Below are 22751 nucleotides of genomic sequence, written 5' to 3'. Positions count from 1 at the left end.
CAGACAAGCAGAGGAAGACGCTTATCCACTGCTCAACAAAGATAAATAGATTCACCCGTGGGTTATTGTAAAGTTTTACCAGGACAACCCTTCGAGTCCTGCGTTCTGCCTACCTGCATCACACGCGCATGGATTCTGCTACCCAAGAATGAAGGCATTCATGACATTAACAGGAACCTTTAAGGATCGCCCTTGTTGGGGAAAAACTAGAATTACACAGATGTTGCTTATTTCCACGCCCCTCTCCCCACGCCCCCCTCTTCCTGTGCCCCTCTCCCTGTGCCCCTCTCCCTGTGCCCCTCTCCCTGTGCCCCTCTCCCTGTGCCCCTCTCCTCCCGCGCCCCTCTCCCCGCACAGGCTCAGCTCGGTGACGCTGGAGGTGGCGGCGGAGGGAACGCGCGGCGCCGTCGCCGCCTCCGATGTGGAGCTGTGCCAATGCCCGCTGGGCTACAGCGGCACGTCGTGCGAGGTGACGACGGCAACCTCGGTCCACGTACCGTCACGCGACACCGTGGGCTCAGAGAGCGTCCGCGTGCGACCACGTTCGCAAACGTATCTAGCAGCGCGGCTTCACGTAATGATGCCTCCGTGCGCTTATTTCCGCTACAGAAGCAGAAACTTCCAGCCTCGGGGCTCGCTCATCCCTGACGAGGTTTATTAGTGCGCCGCACCAGCTTGCCACCTTCCCGAGCGGGATGAGGCAATGCCCTTCTTTGTCCCAGCGGCCCCTTCTTTAGAGGCCTTTTGGTGGACGTGTATTTTATGGAGAGAGGCAGCCGTGGCTCTGAGGCGTGAGAGTCGCAGGGGGCCGTGCGAGCGTTTCAGAATGGGCTCCTCGTGTCGGGACAACGATAATAGCACAGTAGGGAAAATACAAATGTGGGGAGGGAAAAACAACTGAAGCAACTGGGAGGGCTGAAGTTTCCCTTGAGAGGGCCTGCGGACCTTGTCCTGCTGACTTAGAGACGTGAGATGAGCCACGAGTGGCAGGGTAGACGCTCAGGGTCACGAGGAGTCTCAGGCCGGGCCTGTGTTCAATCAAGAGATCTGTGCGGAGATCAAAACTGCGTGTAAACGGCCGACGCGCAGCGCCGGGACTGTAAGCGAGGTTGACATTTAATAAAATTCCATTTGCCCTTCTCGCGAGGCGAGGTTAAGAAATGTTTGATGTTCTTCAGCGGAGCCTGTGAAGCTGTTTCCTTGAGGGAGGCTGCAGTTTTAAAACATTTTGGAAAGTGGCTTTTTCAAAGAGTTTCACGATCGCCTGTCATAGCCACAAACTCAAAACAGCAGCCGTGGTAAACGCTTTCAAATGTCGCCGCATGGGAAGCCTCTTATTGGACCCGCACCACGAGAGGTCGACAGCAGATATTATGTCAGGGTTTGAATGACACCATTCCTCGAGTTTCTCTGTAACCTTTCTTTAAACGTGTTGCCTAAAATATTGATGCTTTGGTGTTTTTGATTAATTTCACAGCGTGTCCAAAAAGTCTCCCTTTAAACCCACACAACACGTGGCTGTCAAGTGATACTAATATGGGCATGAGGGAGTTGGCCGTGTGGGTCAGAGGTCAGAGCGCTGCTGAGCTGCCACCACTGAGATCCGGGTTTCAAATCCAGGCAAAGTGCCTGCGATTACAGCTGAGGTTTTCCGGTGCAGTGATTCGATGGTCTTAGCACAATCAACAATGACTGGACAAAAATACATTTGTTAGCGCGATGAATTTGGTCTCAGCACTTAATTTGAATAAACTCCAGCTCTGAGAATGACCCTCTCAGGCGGAGTGGGTAGGATAGTGCCTCCCTTGACTGTGTGGATCAGAGGTCACTTGAAGAAGGGATCTCAGAGGCAGCTCTGTGATATCCACTTCTGTGGGCCGCTCTCTCACACGAAGGGTCGCACAGCTCTGCGCGATGCCAATGGATTATTCGTCCCGTGAAGCCGACAGCGCGATCGGGATAAAAATTGAGGAACCATTTAAAATATATTTTTTTAAAACAGAAACACACCGGCTTGGAAGGCACCGCCGGCTAACGTTGCTTGACAATGACGAAGTGTGGCCTTCTCTACTGTCGTGAGGTTTGATGCCCTGGGTTTAACCTCAATTCTTGGGCACACTGTGCAACCTTACCGATTGCTTTTTTCACCTTCTTACATACAATGCGTGCTTCTGAGCTCTCTGTTCTGCCTCCGTCAGTAAAACCCTTCTCTATGCTGCGCCTCGACCCCAGATAAGTGAGGAGCTCGATGTTTCTGACACGGCTCTTCACCAAGCTCCCCTGGAGACGGTCTGTAACATCTCCTTCTCTTCGCGCTCATTTCTTCCCTCCCTCTCGCGCTCTCTCCCCGCCTGAAACGCCTTTGCTCTCAATTCGTTCTCCTAGACACTCCCGCCGGCCCGTGACACGTGTGAACTTCCCCTGCGCATCGGCCACACGGGACGGGCTGGGGTCGCCACTTGTGAGGCAGGCCAACAAACACCGAGATCTGTCACGGCAAGAAGGAGGAGAAATATCTCACAATGCCCGGGGAGAACGACTCCCGTATTCTCTGGATCATGACGCACTCGATTTCCCCTGTGTTTTAAAGCAAAGTTTGGGGGTTGCGTCGTAATAATAAGGTTGATGTGTGTCTGTGTGTGTGAGAGACCAGATTTGTATCACTTTACTGACACTGGGTACACGTTTGGAGTGTGTCTTACTTTCCAGAATGTCTTATAATCCAGAGAATATGGTAATCATGTACATACTTCGTCTTATGTTACGTATAATTATTATTACTGTGCAACCGACAACATTTTTTTTATCTTAATATCCTGGGAAGACTCACAGATTTCCCAGCACAGCAGCGCAGCTGCCTCCTCAACAAGGGGCACGATCCGGGGGAAACGGGGAACATGCGGCAACCCTAGATGGGCTCCCCTGTCCCCTGCCCTCTCGAGGCACCCCCCCCCCCCCCACACCGCCCACCGAGTTGCGTGACCCTCACTGCAGCCCCTGACTCGCCGTTGTGTCCCCGGCGGCGGCAGGCGTGCGTGCGGGGCCACCGCCGCGTCAACGGCAGCCTCTACGCCGGGGCGTGCGAGCCCTGCGACTGCCACGGACACGCCACCGAGTGCGATGATGTCTCTGGGAACTGCCTGGTGAGCTCGCGCGCCCCACGCTGGGAGTCGCTCGGGGGGTAGATCGTCATCCTGCTCGTCGTCTTCGTCAGCAGCAGCAGCAGTGATCTAGCCACTGCTGGCCGTGATCTAGCCATGACCTAGCCACATAAATTTGTGCATCGCAGCGATCGATCTAGAACCCCCGCCCCCCCTCTGTGGATCTCACTAAGTGTGGAGTGCTGGCAGCGCAGCGATCCACGCGCGGCGAGCGATGTATTGCGCCCGATCTGTACTGCACACCCACCCCTTCATTCACCAACACGCGTCGATCGGCACGGTGAAGCATTGTCAACAACCGACATTACCCGTATGGCACGGAAGGCCCTCATCCCGCGGTGTATTGACGAAGGGCCCCAAGTGCACGCGTGACGACACTCCCTCTCTCTTCCCTCTCGCGTCCTCGCCACCCCCCCCCCCCCTTAGAACTGTGAACACAACTCGGTGGGGCCGCGCTGCGAGCGATGCCTGCCAGGGTTTTATGGGAACGCCCAGGAGGGAACGCCGCACGACTGCCAGCCATGCGCCTGCCCTCTCTCCATCCCCTCCAACAAGTACGCATGCACGCACGCACGTACACACACACGTACGCACACACGCACGCACACACGTACGCACACACGTACGCATGCACGCGCGTACACGTGGCACGGCACGCCGAGGCAGCGGCCGCGGAGTCCCCGCGGAGCTAGCGACGCGTTCAAAAGTTCTCTGCCTTGTGCAAACCACCAGCACAAAATAACATTTTGTCGTTTAGGGTTTAGAGGGTTTGTAGAAACAGCGGTGATTTTCTCACAAATTTCACTGCAATGCTTACCGCTGACTCGGCGCCGTGAATGAGAGACGAGCACCGCCGTCCATGGAGCGTTGGGTGCAGGGTGGTGGCGGTGGCCAAGTGGTCACGCTCGTGCCCCGCAGCAAGGAGGGCCTGCATTTGATTTCCGAGCGGGGCGTCTGTCTGTGTTGAGTTTTGTGTCCTCTCCCCTCTCCCCCTGCAAAGTCTCTTTCTGTTTGTTTTACAGTCGGGGCTGACAATTGCTCTGTGTTTCCCATTTAAGAAATTATCAATTAATTATTACATTTAGGCTAAATTGGACCGTGGTGAACATTTGCCAATCGGACATTAATGGTCTCGGAATTAACGCGCCCTCTCGCTTCTTTGTTTGGCATCCCTTGGCCGTGCCACGTTGCGCTGTTTGCCTGTTGCTCCCTGTGCTGCTTCAATGTCGGTATCGGAAACCCAGGCACTGCCTCCGTGCCAGCGCCTGTTGGGCCCTGCTGTTGGAGAACGTTCGGTTCGCTCTGATTGGCTTCGTTGAAACCAAATGGAAACCGTGCGAAGTGATCCTTCCATTGAACCTGCATTGTCACGTTCCTCCTCCGCTCAAAAAGTCAATCCGTGTCGTTGAGAACGGGCGGTGCTATTGCATTCGGCGGTCTTGTCAAGCTGCCGGATGCGGTTCTGTATTTAACTGCCTGACATCTCGAGGGCGTCGCTTAAATCAGAAGTAAAAGGACCGCGATGTTTGTGGCAGTTAGGTGCCGCCACTCCCCGCCAGTCTTATCGGACGAACGCTATTACGCATGCGTTGTGTTTCACAGACGAGTATAGGCGTCTGCTAACGATACCGCGACATGGTTCTACCCAATAAACTAATTTGCAGCTAATTTTGATAATTCAGAAATTCAGACCGAACCATTAAAAAACCATCGGTCTCTCGCTTTAGCCGCGGGCGCTAACACCGCGTGATTCATCGCGACTCGCACCAATCCCGGCAGCAACTGGCCGTGCCAAAAATAAGGGCTTCACCAAAATAGCGCCGTGACCACGGGGCCGGCGGGCGCGGAAGAATGCGCTCAAGGGCCGCGAGCGGAGGAACGGAGCGGAGGAACGGAGAGAGAGAGAGAGAGCCGACAGCCGCGGCAGAGCCATGGCGGCGTCGTGGCGCCGTGTGTCCGCGACGCCGGCGCTGCTGCTCTGGCTGCTGCTGTTCGACCTGACCGCCACCCCCGCCCTCCCGCAATCGCTGTCCCGCAGCTTCAGCCCGACGTGCCGCGTGGGGCCCAGCGGAGCGATGCTGTGCGATCGCTGCGCCCCGGGCTACGCGGGAGCAAGATGTGACAGGTGAGAGGCGCCGTGGGGTGCGCCGCCACTGGGCCGTGGCGCAGCGTGGAAAATTGATTTCCGTGCCGCGTAACGTCGAGCACCGTGTTGCACGTGTACCGCTGTCTTTCACTATCTCTGCGCGATGCATACGCCCAGATCAGTTTATGTTTTCAACACCGTAGAACATTTAACAGCAGTGCTCCTTTACGATTTTAATTCTCTGAAATATCCTCAGTGCCGCAATGTATTAAAATGTTGAGCTCTCCAATGCGTTGTCATGTCGTTCCGCGCACTGTTCTTCACGATGTCCGACGTTTTGTTCCACATGCGCGGGGGGCTTCTTCATGACCTCAATCGAATTGAACATAGTAGCATTACATGTTTGCTTGTATTGCAAACAAAATTTTTAAGAAGCAGTTACAGTATTTACATTCCGTGGCCTACAATGCATCGTTGTATATTCACTGGCTTGGCGGTGCCTGTGCGAGTCTCGTAAGAAGTTGTGCCACTGAAATTCTAAAAGTAGGCTGAGGCTTTTCTATTTTCTGTGCTGCCTCTTAGGGTAAAGCACGCTGCGTCGTTTTCCCAGAATAGAACTTCAAGCGGAGGTTGTCTTAACCACTGTGCACCAACTTTATCTTCTACGCTCGCCGTGTTGGCTAATGAACAAATGAACATGTTGTTGTTGCTGTTGTTGTTGCTGTTGTTGTTGCTGTTGTTGTTGCTGTTGTTGTTGCTCTCATCGGTAACTCCCCACCGCCAGGCAAAGGCCTCCCCCATGCCCTCCTTTCCCCAGCTGCTCCTGTCCAGTAGTGACCTCTGACCTCTGTGAGGCCATCTCTCTACGACCGCCGCCGCTGCTGCTGCTGCCGTCTCTTCTGCCGTCTCCCTGTGCTCCGTTCCCCTCTCAGTCACCGCTCGAGCCGAGTCACGTGTGTCCAACCCTCGTCAGTTGCTCTCGTGATGTCTCTGCTCGCCTCCACTTCATTTGTTTTGCTTTGTTTGAAAGATGAAGAAGAGATTGTTAACAATAAGCGGTGCTAAATCTCATCAGGCACGATGGTGACCTCTGTTATTTATTTACTGATTAATTCCTTAACCCAACACTTTGACTCACTGGTAATGCAGTAATTTCCATCGATCTTAAGCGTTATTTTTTGTAAAAATTTCCCCAGATCTTCACCCCTGTCGATGTTTATTTGTCTTCACTTTGAATACTGTAACCATGCACATTTAGAAATCCACAGCTGGATGACGGCCTTCCCACGCCGGGAAGATCTTGGGGGCAGTCGACCTTACTTCACCGCACCGGCCAATGCGGATTGGTGACAATGGACAGAGTAGATGTTGCAACAGTCGAGGGCAGCAATGGATTTTGCTGCCCTGCACTCTGCTGAGAGTGTAGCCGCACCGCAGCCTACACCACCGTTTTGTGCTTGGTGGTCGCCCACCCAGGCGCTACCCCGGCTCAACCCTGATTAACTTCTCGAGTTGCTCAGCTGCGGCAGAATGGTAGAGTCCGTCGCCCGCTGTGCCGGCGTGTGTGTGTGCGGCATGCCACCTGTCCATCACGATCGCACGCCGGATGTAAGCGATGCTAGCGGCACACGCGAATCCCCGTCTCTCGTGCCGGCATTCACTAACCAGGCGGATATCTGCGCAAGCGATCGCGCAGATATCTACCATCAACTGGTTGGACTTGAGAACGCGGGCTAATAAACATAGATTCATTTCGTATGTTTACGAGTACAGTTTATATGTTGTTTGTCTATTAACTGTGATTCTTAAATATGTTATTGTTAGTTTTAATGTTAGGTGGCCAGCTGGCTCAAAAACGTAATCAACAAACTAACTAATTAGCGAATTAACGAATTAACGAACTAAATCACAGGTAGCGTCTGAAACCCAGATTCGAACCCAGCATCTCAGCAGTGCCGGCTCAGCACTCAGCACTCTGAGCCACCACCACGCGGCCTCCTCTGGTAGCAATCGCGGCCGAAAAGGCGTCCCTTGTGTTGCGCTGCGGGGCCCTGTTAGCAGCGAGAGCAGCTCGAGGCGGACTGCACGACGCGCGCGTCTGTGCTGCGTCAACACGGAGACAACGAGCCTCCTTCAGAGAATGACCTGCGGCACACGGAGCCCGTCTGGCAGATTTAACCCCGTCCCAGCTGCCTCGAAACTTTACGAGCGCGGCCGGCGATGTATTTTAGGGAGGTCGAAGGTCAGGCGCCACCTGACGCCCGTCCGCTCTGCCCGCCTGTGAAAGGAGGCCCTTGAAGGCTCACGGACGCGGACAGCTGAGGCGGGACGCTGGGATGCATCGCTCATGCTGACGAGGGCGTCTGTTACAGATCGCTCGTAGCGCTGATAAGTCCCGGAACATTGGTTCGAGTTCATAGCAACAACACCACCACCACCACCACCAGGGCTGGGTGGTGTGTGAGGCGCCCGTGGTTGTACGCTCAATGTCGCGATTGTCCACGCAGCTGACCCTGCGGGGGAGGGCAGGGTGGGGTGACCAGCGGAGCAGTTGACCCCGCGGGGGAGGGCAGGGTGGGGTGACCAGCGGAGCAGTTGACCCCGAGGGAATGTTTCAATGTGACTGTGTGTGACGGTTTGAGATTTCTTTGTGAATGTAAATTGGAAAGTGACCAATTTAATAACCTGCCCACGATGATATGTTGTGTAGCTGTGTGAGTGCCATTGCCTATGGCTATGACTGACTCTCTCCTCTCATCAACAAAAAGTGTTTTGGGAAGCTATTTGTATAGGAGCACCTCATCCAATCCCCCCTGATGGCGGCGCTTTCCCCCGTGGTGTGCGTCGTCGCGAGACGCGCTGCTTCCACACGCTCTGTGAACCCTCCCCATTTCCCTGCGACGAAAACTGTTGTAAAACGAAAAAACATTTATAACCTGTAAATGCCTACCACCGGTTTGGCTCCGTCGGAAAATATTTTCGCGAGTCTCCGCCGCGGCGGCGCTCACGTTCACGCGGTTGCTCCGTCGCAGGTGCGACGACGGCTACTACGGGAGCCCCGGCGTGCCCGGCAGCACCTGCCAGCCGTGCCAGTGCAATGGCAACGTGGACCTGTCCACGCCGGGCGCGTGCGACGCGGTGACGGGCGAGTGCCTGCGCTGCGTGGGCCACACGTCCGGGCGGCACTGCGAGCGTTGCGCCACCGGCTACTTCGGGGACGCCATCGTCGCCAAGAACTGCCAGCGTGAGTGCAGAGACCCTGCCGCCATCACCGCCACCTTCTCCGTCACTGACAGAACATCTCCAGAGTTTTTCATCGCTCGCCGAGTCGCCGTCGTGCCTGTCAGCGGTCGTGACGCCGTCGGCTGCGGAGTCGGGTGATGGGCCGCGTTGATGCCGCTCGGGTAGGCGGTGGGGCCGTACCGATCTCCGTGGCCCCGAGCTCGTGGTGGAGGTCCCGCATGTCTTTGCGAAGGCCAGGGCTGTCCACAGGACAAGCACTACGTGGAAATGGACTCTGTCTGTCTGGTATAGAGATGGTGTCCAAACGTCTCACTGAGTGTCCCCACGTCTCCGTGTCCCCATTATGTTAGTTTCTCCGCCTTGGATGTTGTATGTGCACGTTTAACTTAGTTTGCACCGTACATAGCCAACCGTGCTAATCAGTGGTGCGAGGGAAGGACAACAAACTAAACACAAAAAGCAGTGCGGCTGTATCTCACTGAGTGTCCCCACGTCTCCTGTTGCTGTTGCGTGATAAAAGGGGCACTTTTCAGCCATCATTCTAGTGAGTTGTGCAGGGCTGTGTTCAGTGGGTGGGATGAGAATCTGTCAGTTCACTGAGCAACACATTCTCTGAGATTCCACTATCTGTGTAAACAACGGGAGACGAGAAAATTGCCCCAGCTCTTGTGAATTCCCCGAGTGTTTGATGACAGCCTGCCGCTAAAATGTTTCCAGAACTATCGCGTGCGTTATCGGGCCCTGGGGAAACCATGATTACAGCGGCGTGTGCTTGTGTTTATAGTCTCACCACGGTCTGTCTTAATATCATAAGTACGGGCAATTAAAATCGATGCTCCAGCAATGTATATATAGCCTGCGAGAAGGCGTTAGATCGTCGTCTTCTTAGAGGCGGCATGAGGGTACGGGGGAACTGCGTCCCAGCGGCCGCGTCCGCGTCTCGCTCACCAACCCCGTGGGTTCAGCGACGGCGGCGGCAGGGGATGCCGACTCGGAGGGCACTTCGCACCCCTTTATGGGATATAGATGTCGTTGTGCAGCTTTCAGCTTTGTGGAATCGGTACGCGGTTAAAGCATTCCGAGAGCGACGGCCTGCCGCTTATATTCGCCAGGGCTGGCGTAGGCTTTTTTTGGCAGCGATGTTGACCGGATGAAATCTTCGCGTGTTTCCTCTGCGCGTGTGTGTGTACGCGTGTGTGTGCACCCTGCTCTCAGCTTGCAAGTGCAGCTCCAACGGCTCGCAGTCGAACACGTGCGATGCCGTGACGGGCCAGTGCGAGTGCAAGCCCAACGTGGCCGGGAGGCAGTGCGACCACTGCGTGGTGAGAACCGGCCCTGCACATCTCACACCGCCCTCTTCCGGGGCCGCCGGTGGAGTCTGTGGCACGTGGTTTCTAGCAGCCACGTGCCAGAGTGAGAAGAATGCTGGATGTGGTCCTGCCGGGTGCGGAAATATTTTTCCTGGTCGCCGAGCCCAACAAACAAAACCCAGCGGCACTGCTCAATAAAACCGAATCCCGGCCACGGCTAACGTCAGCGGCGTGGGATCTATGGGCTGGTCCTGGGTGCCCTTTTTACCAATGTTTCACTGTGGCTCGGTACGGTTAAAGAAACCCGAAAACCAGCACGGCATGGGGATGCGTTCGTGAGCGAACTGGCAGTTGCCTATTACTTTTAATTATTCACATAAATCTCGCAAACCTAGGAACGTGTGGGGATGGGTTGGACTACTTTTTGAACAATCTTTGAAAAAACAATCCCCATATCTGCTGTTCTACTTTCATCCCTCGCTGGCTCCCTTTCCTCTTCTGGAAACCTTCCAAACGTAGTCGCTGCTGAATTTCAACCTTCGCCACCAGCGTCTCCCACGCTGCGACTTCACCGTTGCGCCTTTGCTCACACTGCCCGTCCTCGTTTCTGCGCTCCTTCTGTTTTCCTTCCTTGTCTCTCTCTTTCCCTCCGTCCATCCGTCTGTCCTTTCTCTGCCTCCGCGACGCCGCGCCGGCGAAGCCCAACTGCTGGTGGGACGCTCAGCAGCGCAAGTGCCAGCCGTGCCGCTGTAGCCTGGAGGGCGCCGCGTCGTCCACCTGCGACAAGCACGGCCGCTGCGCCTGCAGGCCGGAGTTCTCGGGGAAGCGCTGCGAGTTTAACAAGCAGCTGCTGCAGCAGCAGCAGAACAGCCTCGCCGGGGGCTGCCCCCGCGGCTCCTACCGCAGGGCCGGCCTTCCGCACGCCGGCGGGGTACTTAAGCGGGCGACGCCCCCACCCAAAGCTCACACTCGCTCGCTCCTTCGCTCGCTCCTTCTCACGCTAGCTCCTTTGCTCGCTCGCGACGGGCTGCGGTTTCTGATTGTTCGCACTGCGCTCGCTCCCGCCCCATGGGCTGTGCTGCACCAATAGGCAGCAGCTGCAATCTTCGTTCTTGCGGCGCCCCGTAATGCGCAGGCGATCTATGCGCGTGCCACAATGGTGGCACGTAATGCGCAGGCGGCGTGCCACAATGGTGCGACAGCGAGAAGCCGACTTGCAATCCAGAGGTGGCCGGATCGATTCGCTCTCCGTGCGCGATGTCGGCGCATATTCCTTAAGTCCCCCCACCCCCACCGTCTCTGTCCGCCCCAACGGTATTCATGGGTACGGCCACAGACGAATCAGCAGGTCAAGCGATGGTGAGGTAAAGTGTGGGTACTTTCACCCCTTTGAAGACATCTGGCCAGGATGGAAGAGTAGGCTAAAAACAACCTCGAGAGAGGATTTCCTCCAGAGCTCCCTCCAGTGGAGGCCCTTCCGCCGGCAGTGTCGCGAGCACAGAAATTGCAGGACTGCCCCTTTACCTACCTTCCCAAGTAAGATGCACGGGTAACAGTCGTCTGTGTAAGAGGTCGTGACGCGAAGTCACGGGCCGTAGCTTCCCCGCCACGCACGCCAAGAGTTCCTCCCGAGTCCCGCATCAGCGCAGCAAGCACCGGGTCTCGCGGCTTGGGTTACGGCGAACGGGACCCGCGTTCTGTTCCGCCCGTGCGTTCCGTGCCACTGCAGGCGCGCCACTACGGGATGAGCCAGACCCTGGGGTGCGCGCCCTGCAACTGCAACTCGTTTGGCGCGTTCTCGTTCGACTGCGACGAGAGCGGCCAGTGCCACTGCCAGCCGGGCGTGGTGGGGCGGCAGTGCGACCGCTGTGCGCCGGGATACTACGACTTCAAGGAGGGCGGCTGCACCAGTGAGTCGCTGCGGTACACGAGGGGGTGGGTGGCCAGCACCACGCCCGGCCGCCTTTGCCTCCCCAATGGTGATGTTTACTACACACCACACCAGGTACTCATTTGAGGCTGAGTCGACCTAGGGGAGGTCCAGGACCGATTCAGATAATAGTCACTGGTGTTGGCCGTGAGGGGCAATCGAACTCGGGTCGCCGGGTTCGTAGCGCAGCGTAGCGCTAACTTCTATACTACCGCTCCCCATCTACTCCGGGTGTCTCGTGAGAGGGGCCCCAGGCTGCTGCGGTTGTATGCCCCCTCTCTGTATATTTAGTGCATTTCCTTTGCGGTTTGACCACCACCCATGTCCTGATGATGCCAAACGCCCCATTTGTAATTTCAGCCTGGGTTACTTCAGATCTCGTAGTCACATGCGACGAACGAACCGTGGAGCTGAGTAAAAGTGAAGAGGAGCCGAACTAGTGGAATGTCTTTGTCTCTGTGCGTCACGCAGGGTGCGAGTGCGACCACACGGGCCACAACTGCGACGCGGTGTCCGGGCGATGCATCTGCCCCCCCAACACGGAGGGGGCGCGCTGTGACCGCTGCTCCCCCAACTGCTGGGGTCACGACCCGGCGCATGGCTGCCAGGTGAGTGCCCGCACGCGGGGACAGAAGTCGGATACCTTTGTCACCGGGTTCCTCAAAGACCAAAGGTCCCCCGTGTAGCCTTGAACAGACTCGGGGGGCAAGTGTCGTGAGCGAGTAGCATCCGTGAAGGCCGGCAAGGTGCACAAATAAGTTTGTGGCCAGCACCACGCCCAACCGCCTTTGTCTCCTCAGTGGCGATGTTCACGCACCGGAACCAGGTACTAGGGGAGTCGATATCGGGAAGGCCAGGACCAGTTCAGATAATTGACATTGGTGTTGGCCATGACAGGGAAATGCCGGGTTTGTAGCACAGGGCGATTACCACTATGCCAGTTTAACACGTGGCAAGCTTTCGCGACCAATATTATTCCTAAAGGTGTTTTGGGTTAGATTGCATAAGTATAAATGTGTCAAAACCCTCCACCACCCGACACAGCCAATTAGTAAGGGGTTTGTCACGTAAATAAAACGCCAAATAGTTACTACTTCTTCCCACCGGTGTGTTGGAGAGTAAATCCACAACATATATAATGTGAGTATGACGTTTCGCTGGTAATTATTATGAACCACTCTGCCACCACCCCATACATTTAGACATAAAGATTCCCCACACTCACACACAATCCCCAACCTTGCTGCCGGGATGCACTCCAGTACAATCAAATTTCTGCTACAGTCAAGAGCTAAATAAACATTAACATGTAAATCACGTGAACCAAATAAAATGATGCCAACTTTGAGCTTGGGGATGAAGTTAAAACACTTGAATTTTACTGCGACTGACAAAGAGACGACAGTGCCTATAATCAATGCTGCTCTTCTCCATGCCACAATGTGGGGGAGCGGGTTTCCGTGCGTGGGCCCGCCTGGAGTTGTGCCCCTGTGCCCCGCAGCACTGCGAATGCAGCCCCGCGGGCACGCTGAGCCCGCAGTGCGACCAGCGGAGCGGCCGCTGCGACTGCCGGCCCGAGTACTCGGGGGAGAAGTGCGGCGAGTGCCGCCACGGATTCTACGGCTACCCGCGCTGCGCGCAGTGCCGCTGCGACCCAGCGGGCACGCGGGCGGACGCCTGCGACGCCGTCTCGGGGTCCTGCTCGTGCTCGGAGCCGGCGGGGCAGTGCCCGTGCAAGGTGAGGAGGTCGCGCGGTCGGTGGCCGCCAGCGCTGACCCCTCGACCCCGATCGCCGTGCGCCGCCCGCGTGGGTCACGTGCGCCCGGTAATCCGCCCGCACGCCGGTCGACGCCGGGACGGTGTACGGCGGGCAAGCCGCTGTGCCCGCCACTTTCCCGACGTCGAGTTGTGTTCAAGTTTGTTTCGTGGGGACCGCGTGAGCGTTTCAGAGAGTCTCGTTTGCAAGAGAGACGTGGGTCACCGAAATAGCCAATGAAAAACAAATAAATCAGAGTACAGCAATGAAGCACAATTAGAAATCGGAAGGCATTCAATCGTGCCGCGAACACACTGCACAAACATAAATCAACTGAAAATAATAAATCCCCCTTAACACAAGTTCACTCGGGCAGACCACTTTGAGCTTCATCATCGCACAATTACTCACTCAGTTACAGACATGTGCCCCAAATAATGTCTAATTGTCAGCAGCCACATATTTGTAATTCACTACAGTCTATCTACCACCACTACTCAGTAGAGAAGTCCATGCTCAGTCGAGCGTGTGGTGGCACTCCTTTGCCACTGGAGGATCTGATGCTACGGTGCAAAAAAATGACATTCTCATCTCACGTACAATCTGTCTATGGGACGACCACTGTCCTTATCCGAGAAAGCAGCACTCAAATTTGAGTGCCTCCAGGGGGATGATGTGATGCGGTAAATTCACCGGTCGACGATGCTGACAGCGGTGGAACTGCAGAGAGCTGCTCTTTGTCGTATTAGGAGATGTTTATGGCTGGCCGGCCTCCAAGGTTTACAGCGAGACAGCGAGTGTGGCGATATGGAAACGCGTCAAACCAAATACAAAGACAACAAGTGTAAACTTCCCGGCAAAGTTATTGAGTCTGCGAACGAACACCCACGTCTTCTCAAGATCAACCAAACGCACCCCCGGTGTGCCGCAGAGGCACCGCTTGTGTACGCAGACTACACACAGACACAGCGTGACGCGGCTCCACGCGCTGCTCAATTTGTCTTGGGTTTAAATCTCGGTGCCTGAATGCAGACCCAATAAGCAGCAGAGTTGTAGAAAATGGTCAACAGGCTTCTTGACTTGGGCAGGGTTATTGTGAGACATCGGGGAAAATCGACAATAGGTGGGAATCCCAAAGTGGATGGATGCAAGGGACGGTGCAGAGAGAGAGATAAGAGATGTGTGGATGAGTGGCTGAATTAATGAGGGAGATTCATAGGGACAGTAATTATCGTCGCAGTGATATAATAGTTATGAGGAGGTAACTGACCTTCAGTGAGCGAAAGTAGCGAATGAGTGAGTGAAGTTCACGGGAACATTGACCACGGTAGTGTCTGTAGACGAGTGATCAGGAGGCGACTGACAGCTGTTGAATCGGTGCCCGATCGACGTCGACGCCACTCGCCGACCGCGTGCCGACCGCCCCTCTCTTCCCTCCCTCACCGCCACGTGCAGCCCAACGCCCACGGGCTCAAATGCGACACGTGCGGCCCGGGGATGTTCGGCCTCCACGCCGGGAACCCGCAGGGCTGCAGCCAGTGCTTCTGCTTCGGGGTCTCCTCCGAGTGCTCCGAGGCGCTGGGGCTCGTGCGGCAGGAGGTGCGACACCGCCACCACTATGAACACCGCCACCGCCACCGCTTTACGGAACTTTACTCTGCTCGCTTGAAATGTCATCATCGTCGTCGTCGCGAATTATTTATGCCACACGCTTCCCATGCAGTACATTTCATGGGTCCAGCGGCAGTTTAGCCTAGCGGACCCCAGGTAGCAGCTTTCCCCGTGTGCCCATGATCTGCGAGTAGAATTAGTCCACCAGTAGGGGACGATGTCGTGATGTGAAATTTCCCAATTAAGTAATTTCCGAGTAGTATATGACATTTGACAAATTTGGCCCATTACGCCACGAGGGTCCATGTGGAGTAGCCAAGGGGCTCCATGTGGAGTAACCAAGGGGGTTCATGTGGAGTAGCCAAGGGGCTCCATGTGGAGTAGCCAAGGGGGTTCATGTGGAGTAGTCAAGGGGCTCCATGTGGAGTAGCCAAGGGGCTCCACGTGGAGTAGAAGCGTGGATGAGTGCGTTCCCGGTGTGGTCGCGCCGCGTGCAGGTGACGCTGGGCCACGAGCAGGCGGTGCTGCCGGTGGTGGACCAGGCCGCGCTGCGCGAGACGACGCGCGGCGTGCGCTACCAGCGCCCGGACGTCGTCGTGAGCGCCGACGAGGCTCTGCTGGAGCTGCCCGGAGAGCCGTTCTACTGGAGGCTGCCCAAGCAGTTCCTGGGCCACAAGGTCACTCCCTCCTTCGTCTGATTCTTTCCCTTCCTATCATTCCTCTTGCCGTGTGAATCGAAATCTTGTTGTTTGACTTGCATCCCACTGGGATTTTTGCACACCGCGTTGGTGTACGGTGTTTTTTCTGCAATATTTTGCTGTCTTTTCTTGGATTTTCTGTTTGCACTTAGTCACATATTCACTTTAAGATATTTTTTGTTCATGTTTTAGTTTTTTGTTTGTTGCGGTTGCACCCGATTCAAGAGCCGAATGGCTCACAGGGCTATACCCAGAGGTGTGGACTCGAGTCATGTGACTTGGACTCGAGTCAGACTCGAGTCATGAATTTGATGACTTGCGACTCGACTTGGACTTGCATAACAATGACTTTGTCCCACCTCTGAGATGTGGACTCGAGTCATGTGACTTGGACTCGAGTCAGACTCGAGTCATGAATTTGATGACTTGCGACTCGACTTGGACTTGCATAACAATGACTTTGTCCCACCTCTGGCTATACCTAATAAATGAACTTGAACTACTAACGCTCTGGCCAAATTAGTAGTTGTACAGAAAATGGCTTCAGTTGATGCGAGGTGGTGAATTGCTCCAATGCGTTTTTTTTTATTTGAGACCACAGTGGTTCACTGCTGTGAAATCTCACATAGGGACTCATAGACTCACATAGAGACCTACAGACTCGCATAGAGATCCATGCACTGGACATCTGTATTAAATATCTTATCAGATTCCTCCAGTACAAATCAATATTCTGATGCATATACTCACAATGTGTTCACAGTGATTCACGACTGTGCAGTGTCACGTACTGTGAGGGCTCGCTTACAGCACTTGCCCCAACAGTCTGTTAAGGCTATGCGGGGATCTTTGCCTTTTTGCTCGCGGTATCAACGGTTTTGACCGCGACGGCGTGTCGATCTGGCCGTGCGATGAGGCCGAGTTCGCCGGTCCGTGTGCCCGGCCAGCGCCACTGACGTCGGTGCCACCGTCGCCGCGTGTGCGTGCAGCTCTCGGCCTACGGGGGCACGCTGCGCTACAGCTTCTCGTTCGAGGCACGCGAGGAGGTGGGCCCGTCGTCGCACGAGCCGCTCGTCATCATCAAGGGCGCTCGCAACCACGTCGTCATCGCGTACCAGGAGCGCGGCCCGCCGGCCGCGCAGCGTGCCGAGCACGCCGTCGCGCTCGTTGAGGTGGGGGGGGGGAGAACCTCGTGGGGCCGGTGATGGGGATGGGGAGGGGGTCTCCACTCTGTCTTTCGAATCCTTTCACACTCAGGTTGAAAGTGCTGATGCATTGGCCGTGATCTGCCCCGTCTGTCCCCTTCGAACACAGCTTGACCGCGAAGTTGTGCTGCTGTTCGGGACTTGTCCCGTTGATAGCCGGCCACGTTCAGCAAAAGGTTGCCCAAAACTTTGCGAGTATGATAACGCATGTTGTCCTGGGAGCTACCCCATCGGCTTCCTTACCGCTAACCTCTGCACGCCTCCCAAAAGCAAAGCGGACGTCTGATAACCGTTGCACAATCCACGCGTTCCACGCGCGATCTTGGGCCTGGGCTGTGTTTTGAAATGAAAATAAAAGTACCGCGCGGCCGGCGAGCTCACGGGCGTCGAGACCGTGCCAGGGCGGCTCGTTACCTGGCGTTGTGAGCTCCTTGCTGCGGTGTCCTCCCCCTGCTCCCCCTGCTCCCCGTGCCTCTGAACCCAACAGTACAATTGGAAGTATTTCAGCGGCGGCTCCGAACACGCGGTGAGCCGCTCCGACTTCCTCTCCGTCATCAACGACATCGACTACATCCTCATCAGAGCCTCGCACGGCCGCCAGATGAGGCAGTCCCGGTGAGTGACGCCGGCCGGAGTGAGAGCCCCCAATGTGCGCGCGCAGTACAGCAAGTGGACTAATCGTCATGTCCCCCATCTGTACGAGGATAGAGCGTTGCCTCCTTGCGTGCGTGCGCTTTTCCTTGGGTTATCCACTTTCCTCTCACGTCTATAATGAACACTCGTCGACTGGAAACATCTCTGAGCAAAATCCCACGGCAGGACCCTCGTTAAAGAGAGTCCCGCGACGACTTTGTGTGTGGCTCTCCTGGATCAGTGAGCTAACAACGAAACAGAATCTGACGCCATCCGTCACGCTCCAGTGCTGCCATCGAACCCCCCACGCCGCTCCAGGTGTGCAGGTGTCCAGGTGTCCAGGTGTCCAGGTGTCCAGGTGTGCAGGTGTCCAGGTGTGCGTTCTCTCACGGGGATTTTGTTCGCGGCGGTAATTCCGCAGGATCTCGGGCATCGCTCTGGAGGTCGGAGTGGAGGAAAACGGGAATTCGCTGAGCGAGCGAGCCCGGCAGATCGAGAGATGCGTCTGTCCCACGGGCTACTCAGGGCTGTCCTGCCAGGTACCAGAGACGTGCGGCACGCTCACGTGGGACAGTGTGTGTGTGTGTCTGTGTCGCCCACGAGGGAGACAAAGGTGGCCGGCCGTGGTCCTGGCCGCTCCACCCCTTTATGCACCATGCAGTCCTCAATAGGTGCTTGCTAATAGTTGCTGTAATAGAATATGTGAACTACACGTGGGATCTCTGTCTCTTGTAGGTATTGGCATGCATCTTTGACTTGAGCTATTTTTGTGTTGAATTTCATCTCAACCACACCACACGCATCACTGCCGTGTGCACCTGCGGCGTGATGAGCACGCCTGCGTGATTCGCGTGAAATCAATAAAAGTGCGTTCTTTCAATTTCCAACATCCACCATCTGCGGGACAGCTGCGGGATACCGCGTGTGCACAGGTCGTGCGGACAGCACGCGGGGACAGTGCTCACTTCAGTTTACTTCACCCGACGTGACCCCTGCTCAGCAGCCAGACTGTTTACGGAGAGAAAAAAAATCACAAAACATAAAAAACTCTCGCGGACTCCACGCCGGCGATTCCCTCGAACGACCCCTCGTCGCGGAGCCCCCCCACCCATGCCCCCCTCGGTCACCTCGGGATGCTGTTGGCATGAATGACGCCATATAAAATGTAATAATTCTTGTTATTGCCTCCTCTCTTCCTGCTGCACCGCTCGCCGCCCTCCCCCCACCGTCGGTGCCCGCTGACTGCCCCCTCCCCCCTCCGTCTCCTCACCCTGCCGTGCTCCCCCCGCGCCGCCCCCGTAGGAGTGCTCGGAGGGGTACTTCCGGCAGAGCGGGATGGAGCTGACGGTGCGGGGCGCGCGTCCGCACCACGTCGTGCCGCCCTGCGTCGCGTGCCAGTGCCACGGCCACTCCGGCAGCTGCGACGCCGACACGGGGAAATGTCTGGTGGGCACCGCACGGCCACCGTCACGCGGCCCCCCGTCCCCTCTCCCCGACGTGGGGTTCATTAACATGGGAGAGACGTGAACGTGATCTGCAACTCTTGAGCCAGTTACGGAAACTCCACGTTACTATTGTGGTTACGGGTGGGCCGGCGGACCAATTATTAGCGCACCGCGCTATGAACCCAGAGGGCTGGGTTCAATCCCAGGCCACGGCTGACGTTAGTGCCGAGTGATATTTGAACCGGTGCTGGGCCCTCCCTTCGAATACTCGCACTGACTAAACGTGGTGAAGTAAGGTCAAACAATCCCTATGATTGACCCAGCATGGGGAGGTCTTCATCCAGCAGTGGCTAAAAAACGAGCTGTAAATGACAGAGGGTGACTACTTCCCGCAGAGCAGTTCTCATTCTACCCGCTGGAGAGGGAGGGAGGGCTGCGTTGACCCCGATCGGGGTTTGAACCCGGAATATTCCGCCTGCGAGCCGCTCGCTCTACCGCTGCGCCACGCAGCCGGGTTACGTGTCCCGCCGGCCGCGACAGAAACTCGTGGCAGCCAACAATTGTTTCCACAAGGGATACTGGCGCAGCATTTGTTCCTGTAGGGAATGGGACAGGATCTCCGGGATTACCATCGACAGAGAGCCCTTCCTCCGTTTGAAAGATTTGTGTTTTGAAAAGGAACTCAAGTGGACTTGTAAAGGGCACGTCGTGAGCAATAAATATACCCCGCCAGCCCCAGCACTCCCACAGCTCCCTCCCGCCCGCTCCCTCCCCTCGTGCTCCCTCCCCCCGCTCTCTCCCCTCACGCTCCCTCCCCTCACGCTCCCGCTCCCTCCCCCGTGGCTCTGCTATGAGGGCGGTGCTAGCGCACTGTGGAGGCTGGAGGTGCCCCACGAGGGGCTCCTCTCTGGTGGGGACTGGGCAGCTCACAGGTGGGATCCGTGAAGTTCACCTCCCAGTTCATCACGGACAGGAGGAGTTCTACTGCAGGATAATTATCATCATTACTATCTAAAATCTACGCCGCTGCTGACGGACCGAGCCAGCGACATCGGCATTGTTAGCGTTCGTCACCTGATTCCAAACTGATTTTTAAAAGTTTCGTGAAAACTGGTATCGTATCGTAACGAAAATTACATCCCGTTAAATCGTGAGCGTCGATATCGTGCCTTTGCGTGAAAAGTGATACCATGGCCACCTGTGACGCCGGCCCTCCCACGCTCTTCCCGCAGAACTGCCAGCACAACACGGCGGGGGCGCACTGCGAGCTCTGCCAGCCGGGGTTCTACGGCGTGGTGCGCGGCTCGCCGGGTGACTGCCGCCGCTGCGCCTGCCCCTCCCAGGATCCGGGCAACAGGTAACCGCTGCTGGCAGCGCCGTCACCGCTCGCTGACACCCGACCCGGCCACATGGCCCCAAACGCTGAACAAAAAGTGATTGAGAGATTCGGGGGTTGGTAGAGGTGCACAAACACAATTATTACAAACTGAACACATCTGGCAATGACGATGCCCCTTCCTCCTTCGAAACAGGGTGGTCTGGCACCGGACCCACCCACGAAACCCACCCCTAGCCCCGAGCTCCGACACGCAGTGTCTCCCAGATCACAGCAGAGACAGAGACACGTGTGCCCTTGGGGTCTTGGAGGCCGTCTCCGTCGACGATCGCCTATTTGGCTTCCTCGTTTTATTGACCTTGGAGGGATAATGAGCTCAGTTGACTCCCGGCTGAGATTCGAACGCACGCCCTTCTACTGGTCAGTTTTGTGTGCTAACCGCAGCACAATTCTCCCTGAAGTCTGCTTTAAATAAATATTTATATTCATGCAGCATGTAAAATTTAGCTAATTAAAATATATATATATATTACTTGCTATGGTATGTGGACCAGACCATGGAAATTCGCACGCAGAGAAGTGTGGACAGAGACCCACACTCGGAGTTAGCGAGAGGATCACGTGGGGTAGAAAACACACGCCGGTCAGAGGCCTCCTTGGGCACGAGTGACGGTGCGTGGGCCTGGGCAGGGCACCTCGTCGCCAGGACGATGGCCGGTGGTGGAGACTCACGACGAAGTGGCGGCTAAAGAGGGATCGAGCAAGCATGTGTCAGGGGGGGGGGGGTGGTGGGAATGGGGTGGCCTCGTTTCATTCCCTGCAGCAGGGCCCATACCCACCCGCTATGCTGCTGGTGTGTGCGGTGTGCGCGTGGAGGCGTGCGTGGTGGCGCTCGTGAAGTCGCCTGCGGCTGACGTGCCCTGTCCTCCTGCGTGCCGACAGCTTCAGCCCCACGTGCGTCACCGTGGGACAGAGCGACTACTTCTGCGACGCGTGCGCCGAGGGGTACGAGGGCCCACGCTGCGAGAAGTGAGTGCCTCGAAAAGCAGCAGTAGCAGCAGTAACAGCAAGTAGCAGTCGCAGTAGCAGCAGCAGCTGTGTGCTGCCTTCCCTTCCCAGAGCCGTTCCGCTGCTAGAGGCTCCTTTAAGTTGTGCAGAGCAACTCCGCCGAGGTGTAATTGCCACGTGCGTGACAATTCTTCTCTTCGTCGGTGTCACGTCACGATGCCGCGGTGCGCACGTTTAAACTGGCGCATGGCCAGCAGCGGGACGACTGAAGGGACTTGTACGAAAGCTTCAACTTCCCTGCCGCGAGATGGACTCGAACCGGTGTGCTAACCGTCACAGCACGGCAGCCTCCCTGTTTGTCCACTGCTTAAACAGTTTAGCGTTACATCACGGCAGCTGCCGACATCTCTGGCAGTCGGCCTCCCTTCCACGCGGTGACCTGCCCCACTTCGCCACGTTTACATGTTCCTCCTCCTCCTCCTCCCCCGTCCTCCTCGCTCACCTCGTCCCCCCCCCCCCCCCGCGCAGGTGTGCCGCTGGCTTCTACGGGGACCCCACGTCTCCGGGCGGATCCTGCCAGCCGTGTGGGTGCCACGTGGCGGGCAGCACGCACCACCCGTGCAACCCGCACACGGGCCAGTGCTCGTGCCGGCCCGGCGTGATGGGGCGCCTGTGTGACTCGTGCATGCCGCGCCACGTGCTCGTGGCCTCCCGCTGCTTGTGTACGTACTAACCCCCCCCCCGCCCACCTTCCACACTCCCCGGCCGCTCCGCTCGCTGTGAAGCAGGCCGTTCCGATTGCCACGGGAGATACGAGTGTTACGGCCCAAGTGGCCTGTGGCTCCGAGTAAAGCTGTTCGCGACTCACAAGGTCCAGCAGCCGTGTAGAATTGACACACAGTTCTGGGCACGCTCGAACGTTTGTCTATGTTACTGTATTTACGAACCTTCATGTTGGTGTGGGGCAGACAGTCCAAGACGATACAGCCTCGATGCCTGTCTGCAAGGGCCTCCTGAGTGGCCTCAATTCCTTACCGACGCAGAGCCACCCGCCGCAATGCACCCAATCTCGTCAGACCCCGGGGGCCAAGCAGGATGGAGCCTGGATCGCGCCGTGCGCAAGCCGCTTGTCGTGGGTGGCTGCGCGAATGCAAGCCGACTGCATTGGCTGAAGCGCGAGTAAAAAAAGTCACAAGTGGCTTCCTACTCAAACCAGAATTTAGGAATTTATTTATTCTGGAGAAATGCGATGAGCTTTCAAGCTCTTTGTCACAGATGTCCAGTATCATATCCATATCACAACCACTGTTGACTTCCCCACAAAGCGGT

General features: G+C 56.5%; 1 protein-coding gene across 5 annotated transcripts in view; it reads left to right on the top strand.

The window, feature by feature from the left end:
* The window catches only part of LAMA2 (laminin subunit alpha 2), a 94776-nt gene that overhangs the window by 45392 nt on the left and 26633 nt on the right, over nt 1–22751 (top strand). For 2 of the 5 annotated variants that reach the window (XM_078866528.1, XM_078866527.1), the window contains 20 exons: nt 358–469; nt 2233–2289; nt 3030–3143; nt 3588–3715; nt 5200–5286; nt 8280–8491; nt 9706–9812; nt 10501–10731; nt 11530–11710; nt 12202–12338; nt 13232–13468; nt 14942–15085; nt 15595–15774; nt 16785–16967; nt 17488–17615; nt 18055–18172; nt 18936–19079; nt 20311–20435; nt 21357–21443; nt 21951–22144. In XM_078866528.1, the coding sequence (XP_078722654.1) occupies nt 358–469; nt 2233–2289; nt 3030–3143; nt 3588–3715; nt 5200–5286; nt 8280–8491; nt 9706–9812; nt 10501–10731; nt 11530–11710; nt 12202–12338; nt 13232–13468; nt 14942–15085; nt 15595–15774; nt 16785–16967; nt 17488–17615; nt 18055–18172; nt 18936–19079; nt 20311–20435; nt 21357–21443; nt 21951–22144 (2906 nt within the window). The remainder of the gene's footprint in view (nt 1–357; nt 470–2232; nt 2290–3029; nt 3144–3587; nt 3716–5199; nt 5287–8279; nt 8492–9705; nt 9813–10500; nt 10732–11529; nt 11711–12201; nt 12339–13231; nt 13469–14941; nt 15086–15594; nt 15775–16784; nt 16968–17487; nt 17616–18054; nt 18173–18935; nt 19080–20310; nt 20436–21356; nt 21444–21950; nt 22145–22751) is intronic. The other 3 variants (XM_078866531.1, XM_078866530.1, XM_078866532.1) reach the window with 2 other exon arrangements.

Source organism: Lampetra fluviatilis, chromosome 22 (assembly GCF_964198595.1).
Source record: "Lampetra fluviatilis chromosome 22, kcLamFluv1.1, whole genome shotgun sequence".
Taxonomy (NCBI): domain Eukaryota; kingdom Metazoa; phylum Chordata; class Hyperoartia; order Petromyzontiformes; family Petromyzontidae; genus Lampetra; species Lampetra fluviatilis.
The sequence above is the reverse complement of the archived record's forward strand: the minus strand, read 5'-3'. Positions and strand labels throughout refer to the sequence as shown.